At 37.1% G+C, this 21,878-nt stretch overlaps 1 protein-coding gene across 1 annotated transcript in view; it reads left to right on the forward strand.

The window, feature by feature from the left end:
• jph2 (junctophilin 2) overlaps positions 1–17,213 on the forward strand; it is a 140,592-nt gene extending 123,379 nt beyond the window's left edge. The window contains exons 4-6 of the mRNA XM_073061743.1: positions 164–1,095; positions 10,660–10,752; positions 10,895–17,213. Coding sequence (XP_072917844.1) covers positions 164–1,095; positions 10,660–10,740 — 1,013 coding nt within the window. The 3' untranslated portion in view covers positions 10,741–10,752; positions 10,895–17,213. The remainder of the gene's footprint in view (positions 1–163; positions 1,096–10,659; positions 10,753–10,894) is intronic.
• Positions 17,214–21,878: the final 4,665 nt, after the last annotated feature.

Consider the following 21,878-nt stretch of genomic DNA (forward strand, 5'->3'; position numbering starts at 1 on the left):
TCGGGATTATTTGAGAGCTCACTGCAATATAGTTCTATTTTTGCATAATTATATTTGATTATTTTTTGTTATGGGTGATACTGAGTTTCTGTGCAAAATATGTTGGAATTATCATTTACACTTTGAAATTGTTGTGAATAGCTTGCAATAATTTCTTTTTCAGGTCCAGAATATCAAAAGAGAAAACTGCTACAGGAACTGATAGAAAATGGGGATAATGTAGAAAATACAGACCAAGAGCCCCCGTCAATAGAAGAACCTCCGCCAACCCCACCAGAGAGTCCTGGAATCCATGATAAAGCTGCAACTCCACTTGAATCTTCTCCTGCTGTTACTCCTTCGCCGAGCCCCATAGAGACACCGCCAGAAGTCAGAAAAGTTAGAGAATCAAATCTCAAGGTAGAGGACTCCAACTTCCTGAGCCCAGGCAGCTGGAATGGGGAGCAAAATAAAAACAGAAGCCTCACCTCCCGATCTAGCAATCATCCTGGAGCATCTTCTGATTTATTGACAGTTCAGATTGAGAACAGGTCAACTGCCAGCAGCCGGAATCTATCGAGGAGCTCTAGCCATCAAAGTAACAGAAGGACGCCAATAAAAATGGAGGAACAGTTGCAAAATAGCTGTGACTTGGACATAAAACCTTTAGAAAGGTTTGAAGGTAAACCTCGCACAGCTCAAAAGAGCAAACCAAGAGAAACAACGCCACCTCATCATAAGGCTGATGCACAGTTCCATGAAAGTTATCACAGCTATGCTGTACGGCCACAAGTAGGACCTCCTCCACTGGATTTATTGGATGATGAAGTTTCTGTCCCATCATTTTCCTTCAAGAAAGAAGCAACCCCAAAAGGCCCTTCAGGACAAGAATCAAAAGCAGAGGTTAAAGTGAAAAAGGCAGTACCGGAATTGGAACCAAAGCCAGCACCTCGGGTGCAAGAAGCTGCACCTCGTCCCAAACAGGAAAAACAGCTACAGGCCCTGCCAGAACACAAACCTCAGTCCAAGCCAGAACCCAAACCTGCACCAAAATCAGCACCTAAAGTGGTAACACCGTCTAGTATGGAAGGGAAGGAGGTAGAATCATTTGATCAGGTGAGTTTATAATTTTACAAATGAATGAACCATGGACTTACAAACAGACTTTTCATATAGAGAATTATACTCTGACACGGTATAGACTGTAGGGCAACTTGACTAATTTATGACTTCATTGATCCTCTTTGTATATTCCTTTATTTTAAGATCCTGAATTGTTAAATAGATACATTTTCATTTGGATGTAATCAGCAGAAGGTGTATAATTACCTTTCCCCTCAGAGCACCATGTCAAAGGAGCATGAGAAGTGAGACTAAATCAATTTTATTATTATATGTTTTTTTCAATGCAACTCCAACTTTTATTACATTTATGGCAGAGTCCTTTCCAGTGATCTTTTGTGTTCTGGTACTAAGTCTAAAATAAGCCTTTTTTAAGAATGACCATATAATGCATTGTAAGTTTTATTTTTGTCCAAAGAGCACAGCTATTCATTTTAGTCTCTGCTGATCAGTAGCAATTTGACAAACCAGCCTATAATAATTTTTAAAATCCCATTTTATTTTCTGTTTTGAGTCAAAGTGCTCAATGCCTATCAGTTGTGTGAGTCATTTATGTAACCTGAAAACCAACTCATCAATTCCACACTAAAAAAAGAATTAATTTTATTTCCATGGAGCAAGGATGCAGGCAGTTTGAATTTACAATGGAGTGCATAATGACATCCCAGTGTCTCATAACCAACAATAAAGTAGAATTAGAATAATTATGTTAATTATGTGCCTGGATCTGCAGGCACAGGCCCTCTCTTTCCCTTCGTCCTTGCCAGACTTGACTATTTAGTAGAGAGCATTGTAAGGACAGGTGGGGACTACATGGTTCCGGAATATTAAGTGTGTAGTAGAGAAAGGTGAGGCGGAACAAGTGATAAGGAGGACACATGTACAGAGGGATGGTCTGACGGAACATGGAGTTAAATGTGCAGAAAGAATAAGTAAATTTAGGAAGGACAACAAAATTTTAGGGGCGTATAGCCTGATGGGAGTTCAGGGAGCTGGGTTAAGCACAATAGGCAGCGATTCAAACAGAGAGAGGAGAAATGGGCTAAAAATTCTATATCTGAATGCACGAAGTGTCAGAAATAAGGTGGATGAGCTTGAAGCTCAGGTGCGAATGGGTAACTATGATGTTGTTGGGATAACGGAGACATGGCTGCAGGGAGATCAGACCTGGGAAATGAATGTGCAAGGGTATACGTGCTATCGTAGGGACAGAAATGTGGGCAGAGGGGGTGGGGTGGCCCTGTTGGTGAGGAATGAGATTCAGTCCTTTGCAAGGGAGGACATAGGATCAGGAGAAGTGGAGTCTGTGTGGATAGAACTGAGGAACAGTAAGGGCAAAAGGACCCTAATGGGTGTTGTCTACAGGCCACCAAACAGTAGCATGGATATTGGGTGCAAGTTGAATAGGGAGTTAACATTGGCATGTGGCCAAGGTAATGTCGCAGTAGTTATGGGGGATTTCAACATGCAGGTGAACTGGGAGAATCAGGTTGGTGCTGGACCCCAGGATAGGGAGTTTGTAGAGTGCCTACGGGATGCATTCTTGGAACAGCTTGTACGAGAGCCAACCAGGGACAAGGCTATTCTGGATTTAGTGTTATGTAATGAACAGGATTTGATAAGCGATCTTGAAGTAAAGGAGCCATTAGGAGGTAGTGATCATAATATGATAAGTTTTTATCTGCAATTTGAGAAGGATAAGGGCAGCTCGGAGGTGTCAGTGTTGCAGTTGAACAAAGGAGACTATGGAGCCATGAGGGAGGAGAATTGATTGTGAACTTCAGGAAGGGGAAGACAGGGGAAGACACACCAGTCCTCATCAAGGGGATGAAAACAGAAAGAGTGTCAATATCGCTGAGGATCTATCCTGGGTCTAGCATATCAGTGCAGTTTCAAAGAAGGCACACCTGTTGCTATATTTCAATAGGACTTTGAAGAGATTTTTTATGTCACTAAGAACACTTGCAAATATCTACAGAAGTACTGTGGAGAGCATTCTAATTGGCTACATCATTCTCTGGTGTAGGGAACACTGTACATGATCAAAATAAACTGCAGAAAGTTGTAAATTCAGTCATCTCCATCATCGGCACTAGCCTCCCCAGCGTTCAGGACGTCTTCAAGGAGCAAGGTCTTACAAATGTAGCACCCATCGTTAATGACCCAGGACATGCCTCCTTCTTATTGGTGCCATTAGAGAGGAAGTACAGGTGCCCGAAGACACCCACTCGGTGATTCAGGAATAGCTTCTTCCTCTCTGCCATTAAAATTTCTGAATGAATATTGAACCCATGAACACTACCTCACTGCTTTGTTTCTCTTTTTGCACTACTTATTTAATTTAACCTTTTTAAATATAATTTACAGTTTTTATTATTATGTTTTGCAATGTATTGCTACCACATAATAACAAATTTCACAACATACGCCAGTGGTAAAATAATCTGTAAGAGTTGTTGGTGTGCCATTGTTACCATCAGTGTATCGATAGTACATATTTGAATTTTGATTGCACTCCTAAGTACAAAGGATCATCATATATCAACTGACCTGTAAATTATGTTAATAAAGCCATGTATGAAAAATCACTTGGAAGGGGTGTTAGCGGATTTGTGACAATGAATGATCAGTTCTTAGAACCTTATGACTGTTACTGCAGCACTGTTACTCATTGTTTCTTAAACATTTATATTCAAATGAAAGAGAAAACTCATAAAAGCTAAACAAGTGAACCAGTTGCATGAGACCAATAGGTCACTATGCGAATCAAACTGCAGTATCAGACCTAAATTACATTAACAATAATTCAGGCAGAAATTAAAAAGGAACATGGGATGTAACATTTACTGCATGAGAATATAAAAGAACTGCTTGCACATAGGGCAATATTATCTAATCCTTTAGCTATTAATATCATGCAGTGAATTCCGAATGTGTGTTGAGCAAGTTGCATTTGCCCAACACACATTGGTCATATTGGTCTCAACCCTCACTAGTATGACACACTTGTAATTTCTCACCCTTTTGTGGATATGTTTGAAACTTGACAAGAAATAAAGTAAAATTACTAACTCTTTGATGATTAAAAGAGATTCATTTGTTTAAAATCTTTAGGTTATTTATTAAAATGGTAAGAATATGTAAAATTATTGATAAAATATCATATTGAAAAGGTGATGCCCAGTAGTTAATTAAATATTTTGGTTGAACATGATTGTTCTAAGAAGAAATTACTTCAAATTTGTTCTCAATATACCACTTAAGTCAGTGGATTGCTGTTCTTTTGTGCCACAGAGTTTATCATTTAGTCTCATTTCAACATGTTATTGCTCTCAAAAAATTTACTAGTGGTATAATAATATGTAGGTATAGGTAGAAAAAGGGAGGAGGTCCTAAAGAGAGAATTTAGGGATTTAGGGAGTTAGGTAGAAGGCTGAAAATCAGGACCTCCGGGATAGTAATCTCTGGATTTTTGTCTGTGCCATGTGCCAGTGAGGGTAAGAATAGAGTGGTTTGGCAGATGAATGTATGGCTAAGGAATTGGTGCAGGGGGCAGGGTTTCAGATTTGTGGATTATTTGGAACTCTCTGGGGGAGGTACAACCTGTACAGAAGGGATGGGTTGCACCTGAACTCGAGAGGGACTAAAATCCTTGCAGGCAGGTTTGCTAGAGCTTTTGGGGAGGGTCTAAACTAATTTGGCAAGGGGATGGGAATCTGAGTGATAGGGCTGAGGATGGGGCAGTTAGTATACAAGTAGATGGAGTGTGTGAGGAAGGACAGACAGATGATAGAGCAAAATTGCACTCACTGGGATGAATTGAAGTGTAACATGGGAGAAAAATTGCAAAGCATGATGAATACAGGACTGAAGGTGTTGTACTTGGATACACGGTATACGGAATAAGGTAAATGATGTAGCACAGTTAGAGTTTGGCAGGTACCATGTTGTGGGCATCACTGAGTTGGGGCTATAAGAAGATGATAGCTGGGAGCTTACATCCAGGGATACACATTGTTTAGAAAGGACAGGCAGATAGACTGAGGGGGCGGGTGGTTCTGTTGGTAAATAATGAAATCAAATCCTGAGAAAGCAGTGACGTAGGATCAGAAGATGCAGAATCCTTGTAGGTGGAATTAAGAAGCTGTAAGGGTAAAGGACTCTGGTGGGAGGTATATAAAGGCTTCCAAACAGAAACCAGGATGTGGGATACAAATTATAGCGAGAAGAAAAGGCATGTAAAAAGGGCAATGTTATGATAGCCATAGAGGATTTCAATATGCAGATAGATTGGGAAAATAAGCTTGGTGCTGGATCCTCCAATAGTGGAAATTTGTAGAACGCTATGAGATGAGTTTCTAGAGTAGCTTGTGGTTGAAGCCACAAGAGAAAGGACAATTCTGGATTGGATGTTGTATAGTGAACCAGAATTGATTAGGGAGCTTAAGATAAAGGAACCGTTAGGAGACAGTGATCATAATATGATTGACTTCACATTGCAGTTTGAGAGGGAGAAGATAAAGTCAAAAGTATCAGTATTACAGAAGAGTAAAAGGAATTTATAGGGACATGAGATGGGAGCTGGACAACAGTGATTGGAAGGGACACTAGCAAGGATGACAGCAGAACAGCAAAAGTTGGAGTTTCTGGGTGCAATTTGTTAGGCGCAGGAAAGATATATCCCAGAGGTTAAGAAGTATTCTAAAGGAGAATGATGCAACTGTAATTGACAAGGGAAGTCAAAGACATCATAAAAACAAAAAAAATTGGGTTGTTAGATGATTAGTAAGCTTTTAAAAACCATCAGAAGCAACTACAGATGAAATATGAAGGTAAATTAGCCAATAATATTAAAGAGGATACCAAATTTTTTTTTCAGATATATAAAGAGTAAAAGAGAGGCAATAGTAGATATTGGACTTCTAGAAAATGATGCTTGAGAGGTGATGGAGGAGAACGAAATGGCAGATTAACTCAATAGGTATTGTGTGTCAGTTTTTACTGTGGAAGACACTAACAGAATGCCAGAAATTCAAAAGTGTTAGGGTGCAGAGGTGAGTGTAGTCACTATTACTAAGGAGAAGGTGGTTGGGAAGCTGAAAGGTCTGAAGTTAGATGAGTTATCTGGACGAAATGGACTATATCCCAGGGTTCTGAAAGAAGTAGCTGAAGAGATTGTGGAGGCATTAGTAATGATCTTTCAAGATCACTAGATTCTGGAATGATTCTGGAGGACAGAAAAATTTAAATGTCTCTCCACTCTTCAAGAAGGGAGGAAGATGCAGCTGAATGGAAATTAGCCTAACTTCAGTGGTTAGCAAGATCTTGTGGTCCATTATTAAGGATGAAGTTTTCGGATACTTAGAGGCACATGATAAAGGACAAAGTCAACATGGTTTCCTTAAGGGGAAGACTTGCCTGGACATTTCTGTTGGAATTCTTTGAGGAAATAACAGGCAGAAAGACAAAGAAGAGTCAGTGGATGTTGTTTTCTTGGATTTTCAGAAGGCATTTGACAAGGTACCGCACATGAGGCTGTTTAATAAAATATGTAAGAGCCCATGATATTACAAGAAAGATACTAGCATGGATGGAAGACTGGCTGACTGGCAGGAAGAAAAGAGAGAATAAAAGGAGCCTCTTGGGTTGTCTGCCAGTGACTAGTGGTATTCCACAGGGGTCTGTGTGGGACCGCCGCTTTTCATGTTATATGTCAATGATTTGGTTGACAGAATTTATGGATTTGTGGCCACCTTTGCAGATGATATGAAGATAGATGGAGGGGCAGATAGTATTGAGGAAGTAGGGAGTCTGCTGAAGGACTTAGGGATAATGCGCAAAGATATGGCTGATGGAATAAACTGCAGGGAAGGGTATGGTCATGGTAGAAGAAATAAAGATGTAGATTATTTTCTAACTGGGGTTAAATTTCAAAAATTAAAGGTACAAAAGGGTTTGGGAGTACTTGTGCAGAATTTCCTAAAGGTTAACTTGTAGGTTGAATTAAGATCATAAGGTATAGAAGCAGAATTAGGCCATTTGGCCCATCAAGTCAGCTCCGCCATTCAATCATGGCTGAACCTATTTTCCCCTCCTCAGTCCCACTCCCCAGTCTTCTCCCTGTGATACTTGATACCGTGTCCAATCAAGAACTAATCAAGCTCTGCCTTAAATATACCCAAAATGATCTGGCCTCCATAGCTGCCTATGGTAATAAATTCCACAAGTTCACCAACCTTTGGGTAAAGAAGTTTCTCCTTATCTCTGTTTTAAATGGACTCCCCTCTATTCTGAGACTGCCCTCTTGTCTTAGACTCCCCTACCATGGGAAACATCCTTTCCACATCTACTCTGTCTAGGCCTTTCAACATTTGAAAGGTTTCAATGAGATCCCCTCTCATCCTTCTAAATCCCAGTGAGTACAGACCCAGAGCTATAAAAGTTCCTCGCATGATAACCCTTTTATTCCTGGAATCATCCTTGAGTACCTCCTCTGAACACTCTCCAATGCCAGCACGTCTTTTTTTAGATGAGGAACCCAAAACTGTTCCCAGTACTCAAGGTGAGGCTTCAACAGTGTCTTATAAAGTCTCAGCATCACATCTCTTTACTTTACTTTATTGTCGCCATACAATTGATACTAGAGCGTACAATTATCACAGCGATATTTGATTCTGCACTTCACACTCCCTGGAGTACAAATCGATAGTAAATCTCTGCTCCTGTATTCTAGACCAAATCTCAGCTCCTGTATTCTAGACCTCTTGAAATATATGCTAATATTGCATTTGCCTTCCTCACCACCAACATTACCTGCAATTTAATCTTTGGGGTGCTCTGCACAAAAACTCTCAAGTCCCATTGTATCTCAGATTTTTGAATTTTCTACCCATTTAGAAAATAGTCTGCATTTTTATTTCTTCTACCAAAGTGCATGATCGTGTATTTTCCAACATTGTATCTCATTTGCCACTCTCTTGCCTATTCTCCTAATTTGTCTAAGTCCTTCTGAAACCTACCTGTTTTCTCAACATTACCTACCCCTCTACCAATCTTAGTATCATCTGCAAACTTGGCAACAAAGCCATATATACTATCATATATATACAGCATAGAAAGAAGTGGTCCCAACAGCGACATCTGTGGAACGCTACTAGTCACTGGCAGCCAACCAGACAAGGCTGCTTTTATTCCCACTCGCTGTTTCCTTCCAATCAGGCTCTAGCCATGTTAGTAACTTTCCTTGTAGTACCATGGGCCTTTAACTTGGTAAGCAGCCTCATGTGTGACATCCTGTTAAAGGTCTTCTGACAGACCAAGTATACAGCATACATTGCATCCCCTTTATCTATCCTACTTGTAATGTCCTCAAATAATTTGAACAGATTTGTCAAATAAGTTTTACCTGAAGGAAACCATGCTGACTTTCTCCTGTCTTATCTGTATCACCAAGTATTCCATAATTTCATCCTTAACAATGAACTTCAACATCTTCCCAACCACTGGGTTCAGGCTAACTGGTCTATAATTTCTGGTGCCTTCCTCCTTTCTTAAAAAGTGGAGTGATATTTGCAATTTTCCAGTCCTCTGGCACCAAGTCCAATAGTTATTGAAAGATCATTATTAATGTCTCGAAAGTCTCTACCATTACCTCTTTCAGAACCCAATTGTGCATTTCATCTGCCCTGGATGACTTAAGTACCCTTAGGTCTTTCAGCTTTTTGAGCACCTTCTTCCTTGTAAATGGTAGTAAAGAACACAAATGTAATGATAGCATTCATTTTGCAGACACTAGAATGTGAGATGTAATGTTGAGGCTTTATAAGACATTGGTCAGAATGCACTTGGAGAATTGTGAGAAGTTTTGGGCCCCTTGTCTCAAAAAAGATGTCCTGGCATTGGAGAGGGTCCAGAGGAGGGTCACGAAAATGTTTCTGGGAATGAACGGGTTAACATATGAGGCACATTTGAAAGGAGATCTCATGGAAACCTATTGAATATTGAGAAGTGTAGATAGAGTGTATTTGGAGGGGTTGTTTCCTTTACTGAGTGTCCAGGATCAGAGAGCACAGCCTCAGAATAGAGGGACCTCCATTTGGAACTGAGATGAGGAATTTCTTTAGCAACTGGTGGTGACTCTGGAATTCATTGCACAGACTCATGTGGAGACCAAGTCTTTGAGTTCCTTCTCACAGAAGCTTATTTAAGGAAGTGCTCTCACTCCCCATACTTGGGCTACTTTATTTCTTCACACTGAATCCTCTTGAATCAAAGCCTCAGCTCCCCACTTTACACTGACCCCCTCTCATAGTGGCCACTATACTTGACTGTAACTCCTTGGTAGTCTCTTGAGCTGCAGCTGGCTGGTGTTAGCTAATTAGCCAATAAAGTATTAACTAACAGTTTGCCAATGTGTCTCTTATAGAGTGCTGTTTAAGGAAACTCACCAGCAAGTCCTGAGATTGATTTATTTTAATCTTTTGCACCTCTCACTCCAAGTTTTGGTCTCTGTTAAGATACTGGATGGATTTTGATGAGCATTGCTTTGAATCCTATCTAGATCAAGTAAGGGTCCAGAGAATTGAAGACACTTGGAGACTTGTAATATGTGGCACAACAATATAAGATGTGATTGCATAATTCACAAAGATATATAGTGTCAGTTATGGGCTAATGGACAAAAACATGGGGGTGTGGGGACTGGCAGTCTTGTGCTTCCTATGAATTTTAGAAACACAAAACTAAAAATTATAGTGAGGTAATTAAAAATATATAAACTTGTCCTTCATGTACCATTTCATCTGCAGGCCTGGAATCTCAATAAAAGCACTGAACTTGTCATAGACTTTGTGACTTCCTCAGTGTAATTCTGTAGAAACCCAGAGAGACCGGCTGTGCTGTCAGATTCCATGTTGTGTGCAGCAGCAAAACATAGTGATAAAAAATGTTTTCTACTCTGTATAGTAGTTGAGCTACTGGATCACCAGCCAAGAGTGTGGACCATTGGTGCCCATTGGCAGGGGAATTTAAGTTCTAATAACTAAATACTGATGAAGTTATTAAAACAAACAATGCCAGCCCTTGTAACAATAATACAAAGGTTGTGCACTGTTATTGAAAACAAATCAGTCGCATTATTGCTCAGTGGTGTAGGAAATTTGTCATCTTTTGGCACTCTGACCTATATGTGACTCCAGACCTAGTAATGAGATAGTGGTATTTCATTTCCTTTATACGGAGGGCAGAGTATTTTCAAAAATATCTTATAATTTTCTGTATGGACAGATAGTACCATATAGTCAAAAGTATCTGACTATTGTTAGTCATGTCAAGAATGTATGATACAGAAGACATCCATTCCAGATCAGTGGAATGTCTTTCTTATATCATTTATGCCAAAATGAAAAAAATATTTTACTTAAATATAGTACTTAAAATGAGGCTTAGAAATTAAAACTGTACTGTTTGCATTTCTTTGGAATAACATGTTATGAAGAATATTTCAGTTTAGACCATTGACTTAAAACCAGGATGTTGACATTTTGTTATTTATTGCAGGGACCTAATACCATTATGATTGCCATGGTCATTTTACTGAACATTGGCTTGGCCATCTTGTTTGTGCATTTCCTGACATGATTTGTTTTTGAGGTATGAAGCACATTTTACTACATTTATTATTTATAAAAAAAATGTTTATAGTAGCACTCTTAAAAGTCCAAGATTTTCTTGCAACAGTGCTTTTAGAAAATTAAAAATAAACTTATGTTAATGCTGTATGAATTCTTTGCAGTCATTGCAGACGTCTGTGTTCTGTCTATTGTTGAGAATAAGGAAGATGAATTTTGGAAAATTGTACATTCTGCAAGACTTGACACTCAAGATACTGCAGAAACTGATTACAGTGGCCCTTCTTGAAGGATTCTCTGATCTGTTTTCCATCACCAGTTTGTGCCCTAAAGTTTTGGAAATGAGATACATTGGAAGAGATACATCTGAGCTGAATTTATTTGTAGAAACTAACAGCTGCCTTACCTTTTTGCCTATGTTTATATTACACAGTATTAGCTGCCAAGGTTCGTGCTCGACTGCTTGACTTATTCTATTGTATAAAGGGAGTTGGGGACTCAGATGGGAGAGGAGTAGAGTAAAACAGATTCTTATGGTTCTATTTCATAAACAAGAATGTTGAGTTAGTTCAGGGAGATCTTGCTCATGTATTTTTGTAGCTTGATGACTTTTTTGGTTAAAATGAGTAAAGCAAAATGATTTTCAATATGAATTTTACTATACTTATTTGGCATACTTAACTGAAAGATTTAGGGCTATATTTCTCTCTTCACTATTTCTGGTTTAAAACAAAAGTAATGTGGTGTTCCCTAGTTTAGAATCCTCATTTACCACTAAAAAGACCTTCAGATGAAAATACTCCCTTTAGAGCTTGACTTTTGGAAATGCAAATGTGGATGCTGTGCACTGCATTCATGGGACTTTTTATATGTTATGAAGGGAAATATTGGTCTACTGTGAATTTTTAATTAATTTTTCTCACTATATTATTATTCTAATCAAATGAGTACAAGAACAATAACTCGTGATTGTTGCATGTTTTAACAATGAAATGTTTTTAAATTACATTTTTAAACTAATTATACAGTCCTGCCATAAGTAGCATGCATTTTTGAATAACTAATCAACTAAAGTGAATGCACAGATTAGTTCTTAACATCACTTTGCTTTAAGATTTAAATTGATTAAAAACTCATAGAAGACCAAAACTACTTTGCAACAAATTTAACACTTCACATTTTGAATGCCACTGTTAGTTTGAGATTGTGCACCTACAGTTTGTAACCATATATTTTTGAGAAGAAATTTTGGCATTAAGTTGTAAATCACAGACATTCAAAACAAATGCCTAACAGTATTTTTGCCAGTATATTCAAAGTGGGAAAAATCAGATTAAACCAGAAATTTCACACAGTACTTGCTAATTAATTGCTTGCAGATTAGTATTTTCCTTCTTTTGGCTAAAATACAAATGTTACGAGCTGTCTTTCTTCCTTTTCTCTGCATGTAACGCACTTTGTAGAATGTTAGCACAGATGATTCTAAACCTTGTTTCACATGTAACAAGGTATAAATGCTTTTGTGTTGATATACATTCAGGACTGTTTTTTGCTTTGTAAGATTTATATATAAAAAAAGTATAAAATTACCTCAGAGACGCATGCTTCTCCAAAATTTTGATTGAAATGCTTATTTGGTATTTTCAGGTCTTACTATAATATGAATAACTTCACCAGCCACGTTGAACATTTATCTTCCAGATATTTATTCATTTCTACAAATGTTATTAAATACTGTCTTGTTAGCTATTTCTACATGAAGTACTTTGTGGAATGTGCTTATGTAAATCAGAATGTATTTTTAATTTACGGCTTTGATGGTTAAGAAAAATTCCTACATGAGTTGAGTGTCCAAAGCATTCTATGGTATTATTCTTGTGAGGCTGTATTCTTTCACTGCCATATGATATGATGTGATAATTAATTGAAGTGAGTTAAAGGTAACATAATTGATCCATAAGGCATCTATTACAATGATATTATAAACAAAGGAGGGATTAGTGCCTTAGACAGCAAATATTTCCTATCACAAAATAGTTCTGATGTTAAAATTTCATTTAAAATAGGCATTTTTAATTATCAGTGCTACTGATATAAAAAGCTCTATTTTGAATGAAATGTATTATAATCTTATGACATTTGGTTCTATATCTAGCTGATCTTGTGACAAATTGTAGTATTTTAGAAGTGTTATAAATTATAACGATCTCTAAGATTTTGTCATTCACCAAAGCTCTGCTTTGAATGCTTCTTTCTAGAATGTTTTGACAAGTGAAAATATTAAGACCAATTTGAAATTCTGTTGGTATTGTTGAAATCGGACATTAACAGGTTATCCATCCCAACACACTCCTTCCCTCCCCTCTCTGGAGAACACCCTCAACTTTTTCTTAACATTGTTAGTGATTTTGATTTGGGCTGTTATAATTTAAAACAAGCTATTTTCTTAACTGTGTCATATTTGAGGAACTTGCAAAGAATGGGACTGATATTATCTAACTGAGCTTTGCATTAATGATGAGATGATAAGTACATTAGATTTTACAGCTGAGTGGCACTGATATGCTGACTACAGCTTTTAACAACGTCCTTCAGAGGCACCTAAGCACGTGTCTATTATGCAAATCAGAAATAGGGTTTGGTACCCAATCACAGTTTGAGAAGACTTATGGAGCAATCATTCACTGTCCACAGTTCAGTCATTGGGCTTTTTAATGTAGGACTACAGAAGGAGATCACTTGCACAGGCAACGTGTCTAAGGATTTTTCTGTCATATTTTTGTATGCTAGGAGGAGTATTAGTACTATTCACTGGTTTGTTTCTGTCCTGGACCTATCTTCTCCCCAACCCATTCCCAATTTCCTGTACACACAAACAGCATTAAACTCCTGAAAGCTGCAGTTTGAATCTGTTCTGTTTCCAGGCCTCAAAATCCATTCTGGCCTCTGCCAAGCATGAGCAGGTTTAAGGTGGGTGGAGGTGGTTGTCCTGTTCTTGTTCAGAAGAAGTCTTTAATTAATATAAACTTTACACTCAATGCATTTTAAGGCCAACTGATTATTCCATGCCACACACTATTGGAAATTACTCTTAGGATTGTTGCACAGTGTCAAGTCATGGAGACCTTTGCCAAATCATCCTAAAACTGTTGAAATGGTTGATATGTATTGGTCTTTTCTATATATGGAATCTAAATTTTAAATTATTTTAAAATTTGTACTTGAATGTACAGTATAATATGTTTTTTTGGGAGGGGAGTACTTTGTTCAAAGATCATTTATAACCTTTACGTTAAGTAATGTGCAAAAGTAAAACAGTCTTAAAAGAGTTAAGAATTTTTTTAAAAATTAATTTTAAACCATAATTCTATCTCTATGAAAATGTCAACATCATTTTAATGACATATTCAAAAATTATACAATTGCTTCTCTTTTGTAGGATCCACACTGAAATGATTCTGATTGAAAGTGTAAATTATTTTGGCAGGTTAACCAAATTTTTCTGACTTTGAACTAGTAAGTGATTATAAGAGAAGATGGGCCATATTTATCAGTATCTTGCCATCTACACGTCTACAATAGGTTGTAAATATTTTTAAAGCAAGTTACTGAAAGTGTGAGCTGATAATAAAACAATGTAAAAAAAAAAGACAAGCAGCTGGAACCCAAGTGAAATGGGCAAGAAGTTATGTCCTTAACAAATCTGTTTGATGGTTTATAAAGTGAACATTTCATGATGATTGAGGGAGAAGTGCATGTCAGAGTAAGTGAATTCAATGTCAAAAAGATTCAGAAAGTGAAATATACAAAAGGGAAAGGAAGATATGATTATGTGCAACCAAAGCAATTAAACAAAGGAATTTGCCTCTTCTAAAATCTCCAACAATTTAAATCTTGAATGAAGGCGATTCCTTATTTATAATGCTTAATTTTAGTGGCCAGATAAGTACTTACACTGATTATTTTAACAAATGGGTACTTGGACTGAAATTGACATGTTTTATTTTTTGTGGTGAGTTTAATATTTATCTTCAGTAAAAGTGCAGAAACTGTATGTACTTTCAAATTATTTCAGTGGATAACCAAGCTGCAAGATGCAAACCTGATGCATCAAAGTGGAAAGATAATCTTCATAATAAAATTGATCACTTTTATTGTAGTAAAATACTTCAATTTCATCAACTCAACCAGCTTAGTACACCAAAGTAGGCAATTGTAAATCTGATGCTTTGGTACAGACTCAGATAAACTTTAATTCTGACATACTGCATTTATTGTAATCAATATTTGTCACATTGATAAAGTAACTAGAGCACTATGTTGTAAAAGAGAATCTTAATTTAAAATAGTTAAATCATACCATTGGCAAAAGTGGCTTCGTATAGTTTTTAATTTTGAAAGCATTCAGCACAGTTGATTCCATATTCATTTGTTGTCCTATTTTTGTGTGCTTCAATGGATTCATGACCCTTGAAATTCCAATTACTTAATATCAGTAGGTTTCTGGATTGGTGCTGAGGCCTGGAGAAGATTTTGAATTTACTTTTGGAGGGGCATGTTAAGAACTCATATGCATATATCCTTAATACAATTAATGATTATGCTGGAGCAGGACTGGCTAAATTTGCCAAAGAAATGCTGCATTATTTTAAATCTATCATTGTTTACAGATAAAATGCAACAACTGTTAAGATACTTTTATTTTAATACAAAAGCTGACAAATTAAACGTTGCTTCCTCGACTTAGTTACTGAATTAGTATTAAGCAAAATGGCGCTTGGTTCACATTCTACTGATACTCGAATTTGACGTCAGCTTTAGTTGTACTTTAGGTCCATTTTCTCCATTTTGTCACATGTACAGGAACCATGAGAGACTTTCAGTGCAACAGCAAGATCAGTCTGTTGTAGGAATAAAGCAATTAAGATATAGGAACAGGTCCATGCTCTTCCTCTCAGTAACATCAAGGCTAATCATTTATCTTAATGTCACTTTCCTGAATCAACTCCAGGCTCTTTGCTTCCCATAATATCCTCTAGTCTCTATCTTGATTATACCCAGTATTTTACCTACCACGGCCCTTTGTGTTACAGAATTCTGAAGGTTCATCATACTCCATGTGACACGTTTCTTCTCGTGTCTGAATGACTAACACCTAATTTTGGGGATTGTGATCTTTGGTCTAGGTATGCCAGCTGAACAAAAATCATTCCTACATTTACCCTGACAAACCCACAATGTTTGTATATTTCAATGATTTTAACTCTCATTATTCCAAAAGCTGAAGGGTATGCATTGTATTTTATTTACTCGGCCAATATCTGCAAAGACATGAATTACTACTTGTGGAAATTTATGGCCACTAAACATGGATTTAACATCAATAATGTTTTGTTTCTGACTCTTTGAAGTTGTATTCCTTAAATCCCTTATTTCAGCTGTTGCTTAGCATGAATCACTGCATGCATAATGATATTGAACAAAATTTGCATACAGGGTCCTAAAAGAAATTAATTTTATCACCAGTTTTGATGAAGGTTCTCAGCCCAAGACGTCGACTGTTTATCTTTTCCATGGATGATGCCTAGTATGCATTTTGTGTATGTTCATTTGATTTCCGGCGTCTGCAGATTTTCTCTTGATTTTCACGTGATCATATTGGGTTTTCTCCTAAATGGAGTGATAGTGAAATCGTAAAGTTTGTAATAAATGTAACCTGTTCATATCATGCTCGGACTCAGAACAGATTAAATAGATTTTCCTTTGGTTTAATAGAAATATAGAACTAATTTATTTTGCTGCATCTCTGAAATGAAAAGCTAAGCATGATGATGTCAGATTGTTTATACGTTTTATAAACAGTTATTACATTTATAAAACAATCTGAGGTAATAAAATTATGTCAGATGGTTTATAATTTGTTTATAAATTTTGTTGAAGAAAACTAATGAACTGTGATTTTTACAAGATTTGCATTGCCTAGGACTGATTAAACGGTGATTGATCAGTTTGAAACAATATTTTTTACTGCAATTGGTGGGGTTTAATTGAATAAGATTTTAATCAGTCTGAGAAAGAGGTAATTGAAAATTGTGTACACACAGTGGAAATAATAGAGGTCACTTCTCAGAAGTGTCTCCTATGAAGAAATGAAACTGGTGAATAGCACAAATTCCTGGTAACCTCACATCTCAAACATATATTGACAAAGTAAATAATACACAGTAAGTATTTGAAACAAATAAAAATTTTGAATGTCGCATTACAGTGTTTCATCATATTCCATTGCCAGACCTTCCAAGAGAAACCAAAACTGCCTCAGAAGTTCCTGCAGGCAATAAATTTGGTATGAGCACTCTAAATACTATTCAAAACAAAAGTCTTGTCAGTTTATTTTATGGAGATATTAATGTTTTATTATTTCTTAATCATACTGATTTTTCTTTTCACATACTCTATTAAATAAACATTTCATTCTTTTGATTCTTTGTAGTAATCCTTTGTTCAAAATCTTCAAATGATTCATTTTAAAAGTTGACCTTGAGTATCTGTTAATTATGAGAGTTCCAAAGTAGCCGAAGAATTCCTGAGGGTTTCAAAGCTTTTCAATTAATATTGCTACTAAATGGCAACCACCAAACATATGCTTCCCCAATTAGTATTGGCTCATCTTTGGACACTTCCACAGTCTAGTATCCTGTCACTATTTACTGCCAAAATGCCCACCTGCCTGTTGGCTACTAATGAGCAAGAATGCAGGTCCACCAGCATTTAGATCATGCATTCCACTTTAGTAAAACTGGCAGAAACAATATAGTTAAATTTGACAACAATCTGTGCAGAAAGACCGTATGACAGGTGACCAGAAATCTGGATAAGAGAAATTTTAAGAACTCTTTTAAACAGAGAAAAGTAGAGGTTCAGCAGGTTATTACACAGGTCAGCTAAGGCAGTATTATCAATGATAGTGTCATACAGATTTGAAAATTGAATGCAGTATTCCAGTTTTCTTAAATGGAAATCATCTTCAGACTAATAAAGTATGATTGATAAGATGTATTTCATTTATCAATTGGTCTGATTCATGGAATTCCCTTGAGGGAACTCCAGCCTACAATACTACAGTATAGGTTGTGGTCCCACCATTGCCTCTGTCCAACAAGGCTGCTCTGCTGGGACCCGGCATAGACCCAGTGAGCTGAATAGTTTTGCATGCTCTAATAAATTAGTAGAGCATTGGAATTAACATTAGATCCCATTGTATTGAGTGCTGATGTGTGAGACTGCAGTTCTACTTCCAACGTATTTCTTTTAGTATATATTTCCACTTGGAGCACAAAACAATTCTCAAGGCTTCACACTGTCCTTTACCAGAGGGTAGATGAAATAAATTGGGATTAATTCTGTAGGGAAAAGCTGCGAGCTGAATGTGGTAATAACACTGAGGCTAGGCAAAATGAATGATTGCTCCAGTAAGCTACCAACTAGCCCTTATTTTCTTCAAAATTCTCAGCAGAGGTTTTGAAGCAATGCCACTAAATTCATATTAATTAAATAATGGATTTAGCTGACCGCTCAGTCAAGCTGTGCACTTATGTAAAATGCCATATGAGAGCCAACACACATAAAATGCTGGAGGAACTCAGTAGGTCAGGCAGCAGCTATGGAAATGAATAAGCAGTTGATGTTTTAGGCTGAGACACTTCATCAGGACTGAAAGGAAGCGGAAAGAAGTCAAGCTTGGTGAAGGCACCATAGTAAGTGATTGATACTGATTTCATGCACATGATTTTTATGTAACTATACTCCATTAACTATAATTTCCAGGGGATATTATAGCAACTTAACAAACGTTAGGGTAGAATCATTAATTTTTGGTCTCTCTTTTAAGTAGATTGAGTACCTTGACTGCCATTGAATTGAATGTTTGCTAGCAAAGCAGATCACATGACACACAACTCACTGGGTGACACAAACCTGTCAAAATGCACATTACATTAAAATCACTTCAAAATGATTGGAGAAGGATTTAGCAGTTGGTATGTGGTAACAACATTAACTTTCAACAATGGTCCCTTTGTATTAATTAAAAACAAAACATTCTTGGGGTGGCATGTGAAATAGATCTTTAATAACAATTACAAATAAGGGAGATAAAATTGATTTATCCTGTATTTCTCATCATGAAAGCAAGGAGCAATTGTAATTTTTTGTGTATAATATTCTCACCACAGTTGAGCTGCCTGCACTGTTCAAACACTAGTTCTTCATCTCATGAGAAACAGAACAAAAACCCTGCAATTAAATAAACCCACTGTAGATCTTAAAGGGAGAAGCTGCAGTTAATGGAAATAGTAAATTTCAAATGGAAAGGGTCAAAATGAGAGCTGGAGTTGCAAGGTTCTCATAATATCTGGTACTGTATTCTGGATCTGAGTCTTGAAATATTAGGGATGTACTTTCCTATTAGGTTCTAAATGCAACACGACAGCCACTTATCAATCACAGGGCAGGACAATGCTGAGGAATGTATTGTCAGGTTCTGGCCCCAGTTCAGAAATTAAATCATTGCCTCAGGATTTCTGCTGAGATCCAATTCCTCAAGCCTTCCTTCCATTGCTATCTTCTTACAAAATTCATTTCATAGGGCTTTCTTTTCTTACTCCTTTCACCACATTTCTCCAAACCTCTGTCATCTCCCATTATGTTATGATCTTAATCATCTCATCCCTTGTTACCACAGAAATACATTTTTGCTTTGCCCTAGGGCCCTAAAAGGGTAAAGCAGGAAGAAGGAGCAAACACAAAAAGACGAAATATCAATTAGGTTCAGCTAAAGATCATCTGCTCAGTATCTAATGCCTTGCACAATCCAGGCACAAGAGACAGCTGTACTAGTATACTCAGAGGAAAAACGAGGCAGTAAGAGGGAGCACCCACAAAAAAAAACCAAAAACAATAGTCAGCAAGAGCTTTGGTTGTAAGGAGAGTTGATATCACAGGTTGGTCATAGAACACAGATGAAGTTACTGCTGTATCCTCAGCACTTTTTGTAAGCACACTGTAGTGCTTTGCCAGCGACCAATACTCAATAACAGTCAACACAAAATCCACCTCCAGATTGGGCATCATTGAATTCTGATGTTTTTTTTTAATATAAATATACAGATAGACTCCATTTGTTCATTTAAGCTGGGCTTATTGACCTTCTCTCGATATCAAGGTCTTTGAAGAAAACATAAGTGTTAGTTGGTGCCTTACTGGAACATCCCTCTGGCTCCAGAATTGGAACAGGCAGCTACTCTTACATAAGGAATCACAAGAGGTCGGGCTACCACCTGCTGCCATCTGTCACAAGAGTTGTCTGCTGGGAAACTGACACTTGGCAAATGGGAAAGCGATGATCCTGAAATAACCAGTGGTATTACTAAATGCCAAGATTAAATAGCAGACAGTGGCAGCTAGAAAGACATTGACATCTGATGATATACAACCAAACCCAGCTCAGGTTCTGAATATACTTATTTGCATTTACCTATTTAGCATAAGACAGCTTCACTTCAACAGGGACTTCCTTTTAAATGTCCAATCATTAAAAAGAAAAGTAACACTGTATTTTTAACACACAGTTGCTTTGCATGTTCACTACCACACTGGAATTTTGTGCATTCCAGATCAGATGATAAGGTTGAACAACTTTTGTATCCTCTTTTCATGCTAGACCATTACTTGTAGAATGTACATCTGAGTAATCTTAAGATCTCAGCAATATTCGTGCAGTTCAAAATTTTACAAAAAGCAATACAAAATTTTAATTCTATCTGTTTAATAGTTTAAAGAATTCTAAACCAGATTAGTGGTTTTATGGCCAGTACACACTGAACAAAATCTAAATAAAGTTTAGATTGTTAATATTCCAAACAGCTACTAATCTCATTTTGCAAATGCAATAACAATGTTCAAAGAAATAATCTTATCACTGAGATCTATTAGAAAACCGTTAGGTGTCTTTGAACAATGACACTTTTTTTTGCTTTCTTTTATTTTTTTCTTAAACTTTTAATTAAATATTGATTTTGATGGTAGAGAATTGACAGCAGTACTGATCTCAGACAATAAATTAAACTTTAAAAAATTTAATTGTGGATTAGTTACTATACTGCTCATGTTAATTTGCTTCTTTCATTCAATAAATTTTGACGAGTTTTCACAGGCTCTTTAAAAGTTTCACCATCTATAGCCATGGCTAATGGGAAGACAAATCCTCTCTTCAGGTAAGTGGGGAGTATTCTAACGCTCTTTCTGATTGGCTGCCAGTGACGAGTGGTGTTCCGCAGGGGTCCATGTTGGGACCACTTCTTTTTAATGCTGTATATAAATGAATTAGATGATGGAATAGATGGCTTTGTTGCCAAGTTTGCAGATGATACAAAGATTTTTAGAGGGGCAGGTAGTGTTGAGGAAACAGGTAGGGTGCAGAAGGACTTAGACAGATTACGAGAATGAGCAAGAAAGTGGCAAATGAAATACAATGTTGGAAAATGCATGGTAATGTACTTTGGTAGCAGAAATAAATGTGCAAACTATTTTCTAAATGGGGAGAAAATTCAGAAATATGACATGCAGAGGGACTTGGGAATCCTTGTGCAGAACACCCTGAAGGTTAACTTGCAGGTTGATTCATTGGTAAGGAAGGCAAATGCCATTTTAGCACTCATTTCAAGAGTTCTAGAATACAAGAGCAAGGATGTGATGCTGAGGCTTTATGAGACACTGGTGAGGCCCACCTTGAGTATTGTGAACAGTTTTGGACCCCTCATTTTAGAAAAGATGTGCTGGCATTGGGGAGGGTATGGAGGAGGTTCACAATGATGATTCCAGGAATGAAAAGGTTATCAGACAAGGAACATTTGATGGCTCTGGGTCTGTACTCTCTGGAATTCAGAAGGATGACGGGGGATCTCATTGAAACATTTTGATTGTTGAAAGGCTTAGACAGAGTAGATGTGGAAAGGATGTTTCCCATGGTGGGAGAGTCTAGGACAAGAGGGCACAGCCTCAGGATAAAGAGGCGCCCTTTCAAAACAGATGCGAAGATATTTCTTTCGCCAAAGGGTGGTAAATTTGTGGAACTTGTTACCACATGCA

This window comes from Hemitrygon akajei, chromosome 11, assembly GCF_048418815.1.
Source record: "Hemitrygon akajei chromosome 11, sHemAka1.3, whole genome shotgun sequence".
Classification (NCBI taxonomy): Eukaryota; Metazoa; Chordata; class Chondrichthyes; order Myliobatiformes; family Dasyatidae; genus Hemitrygon; species Hemitrygon akajei.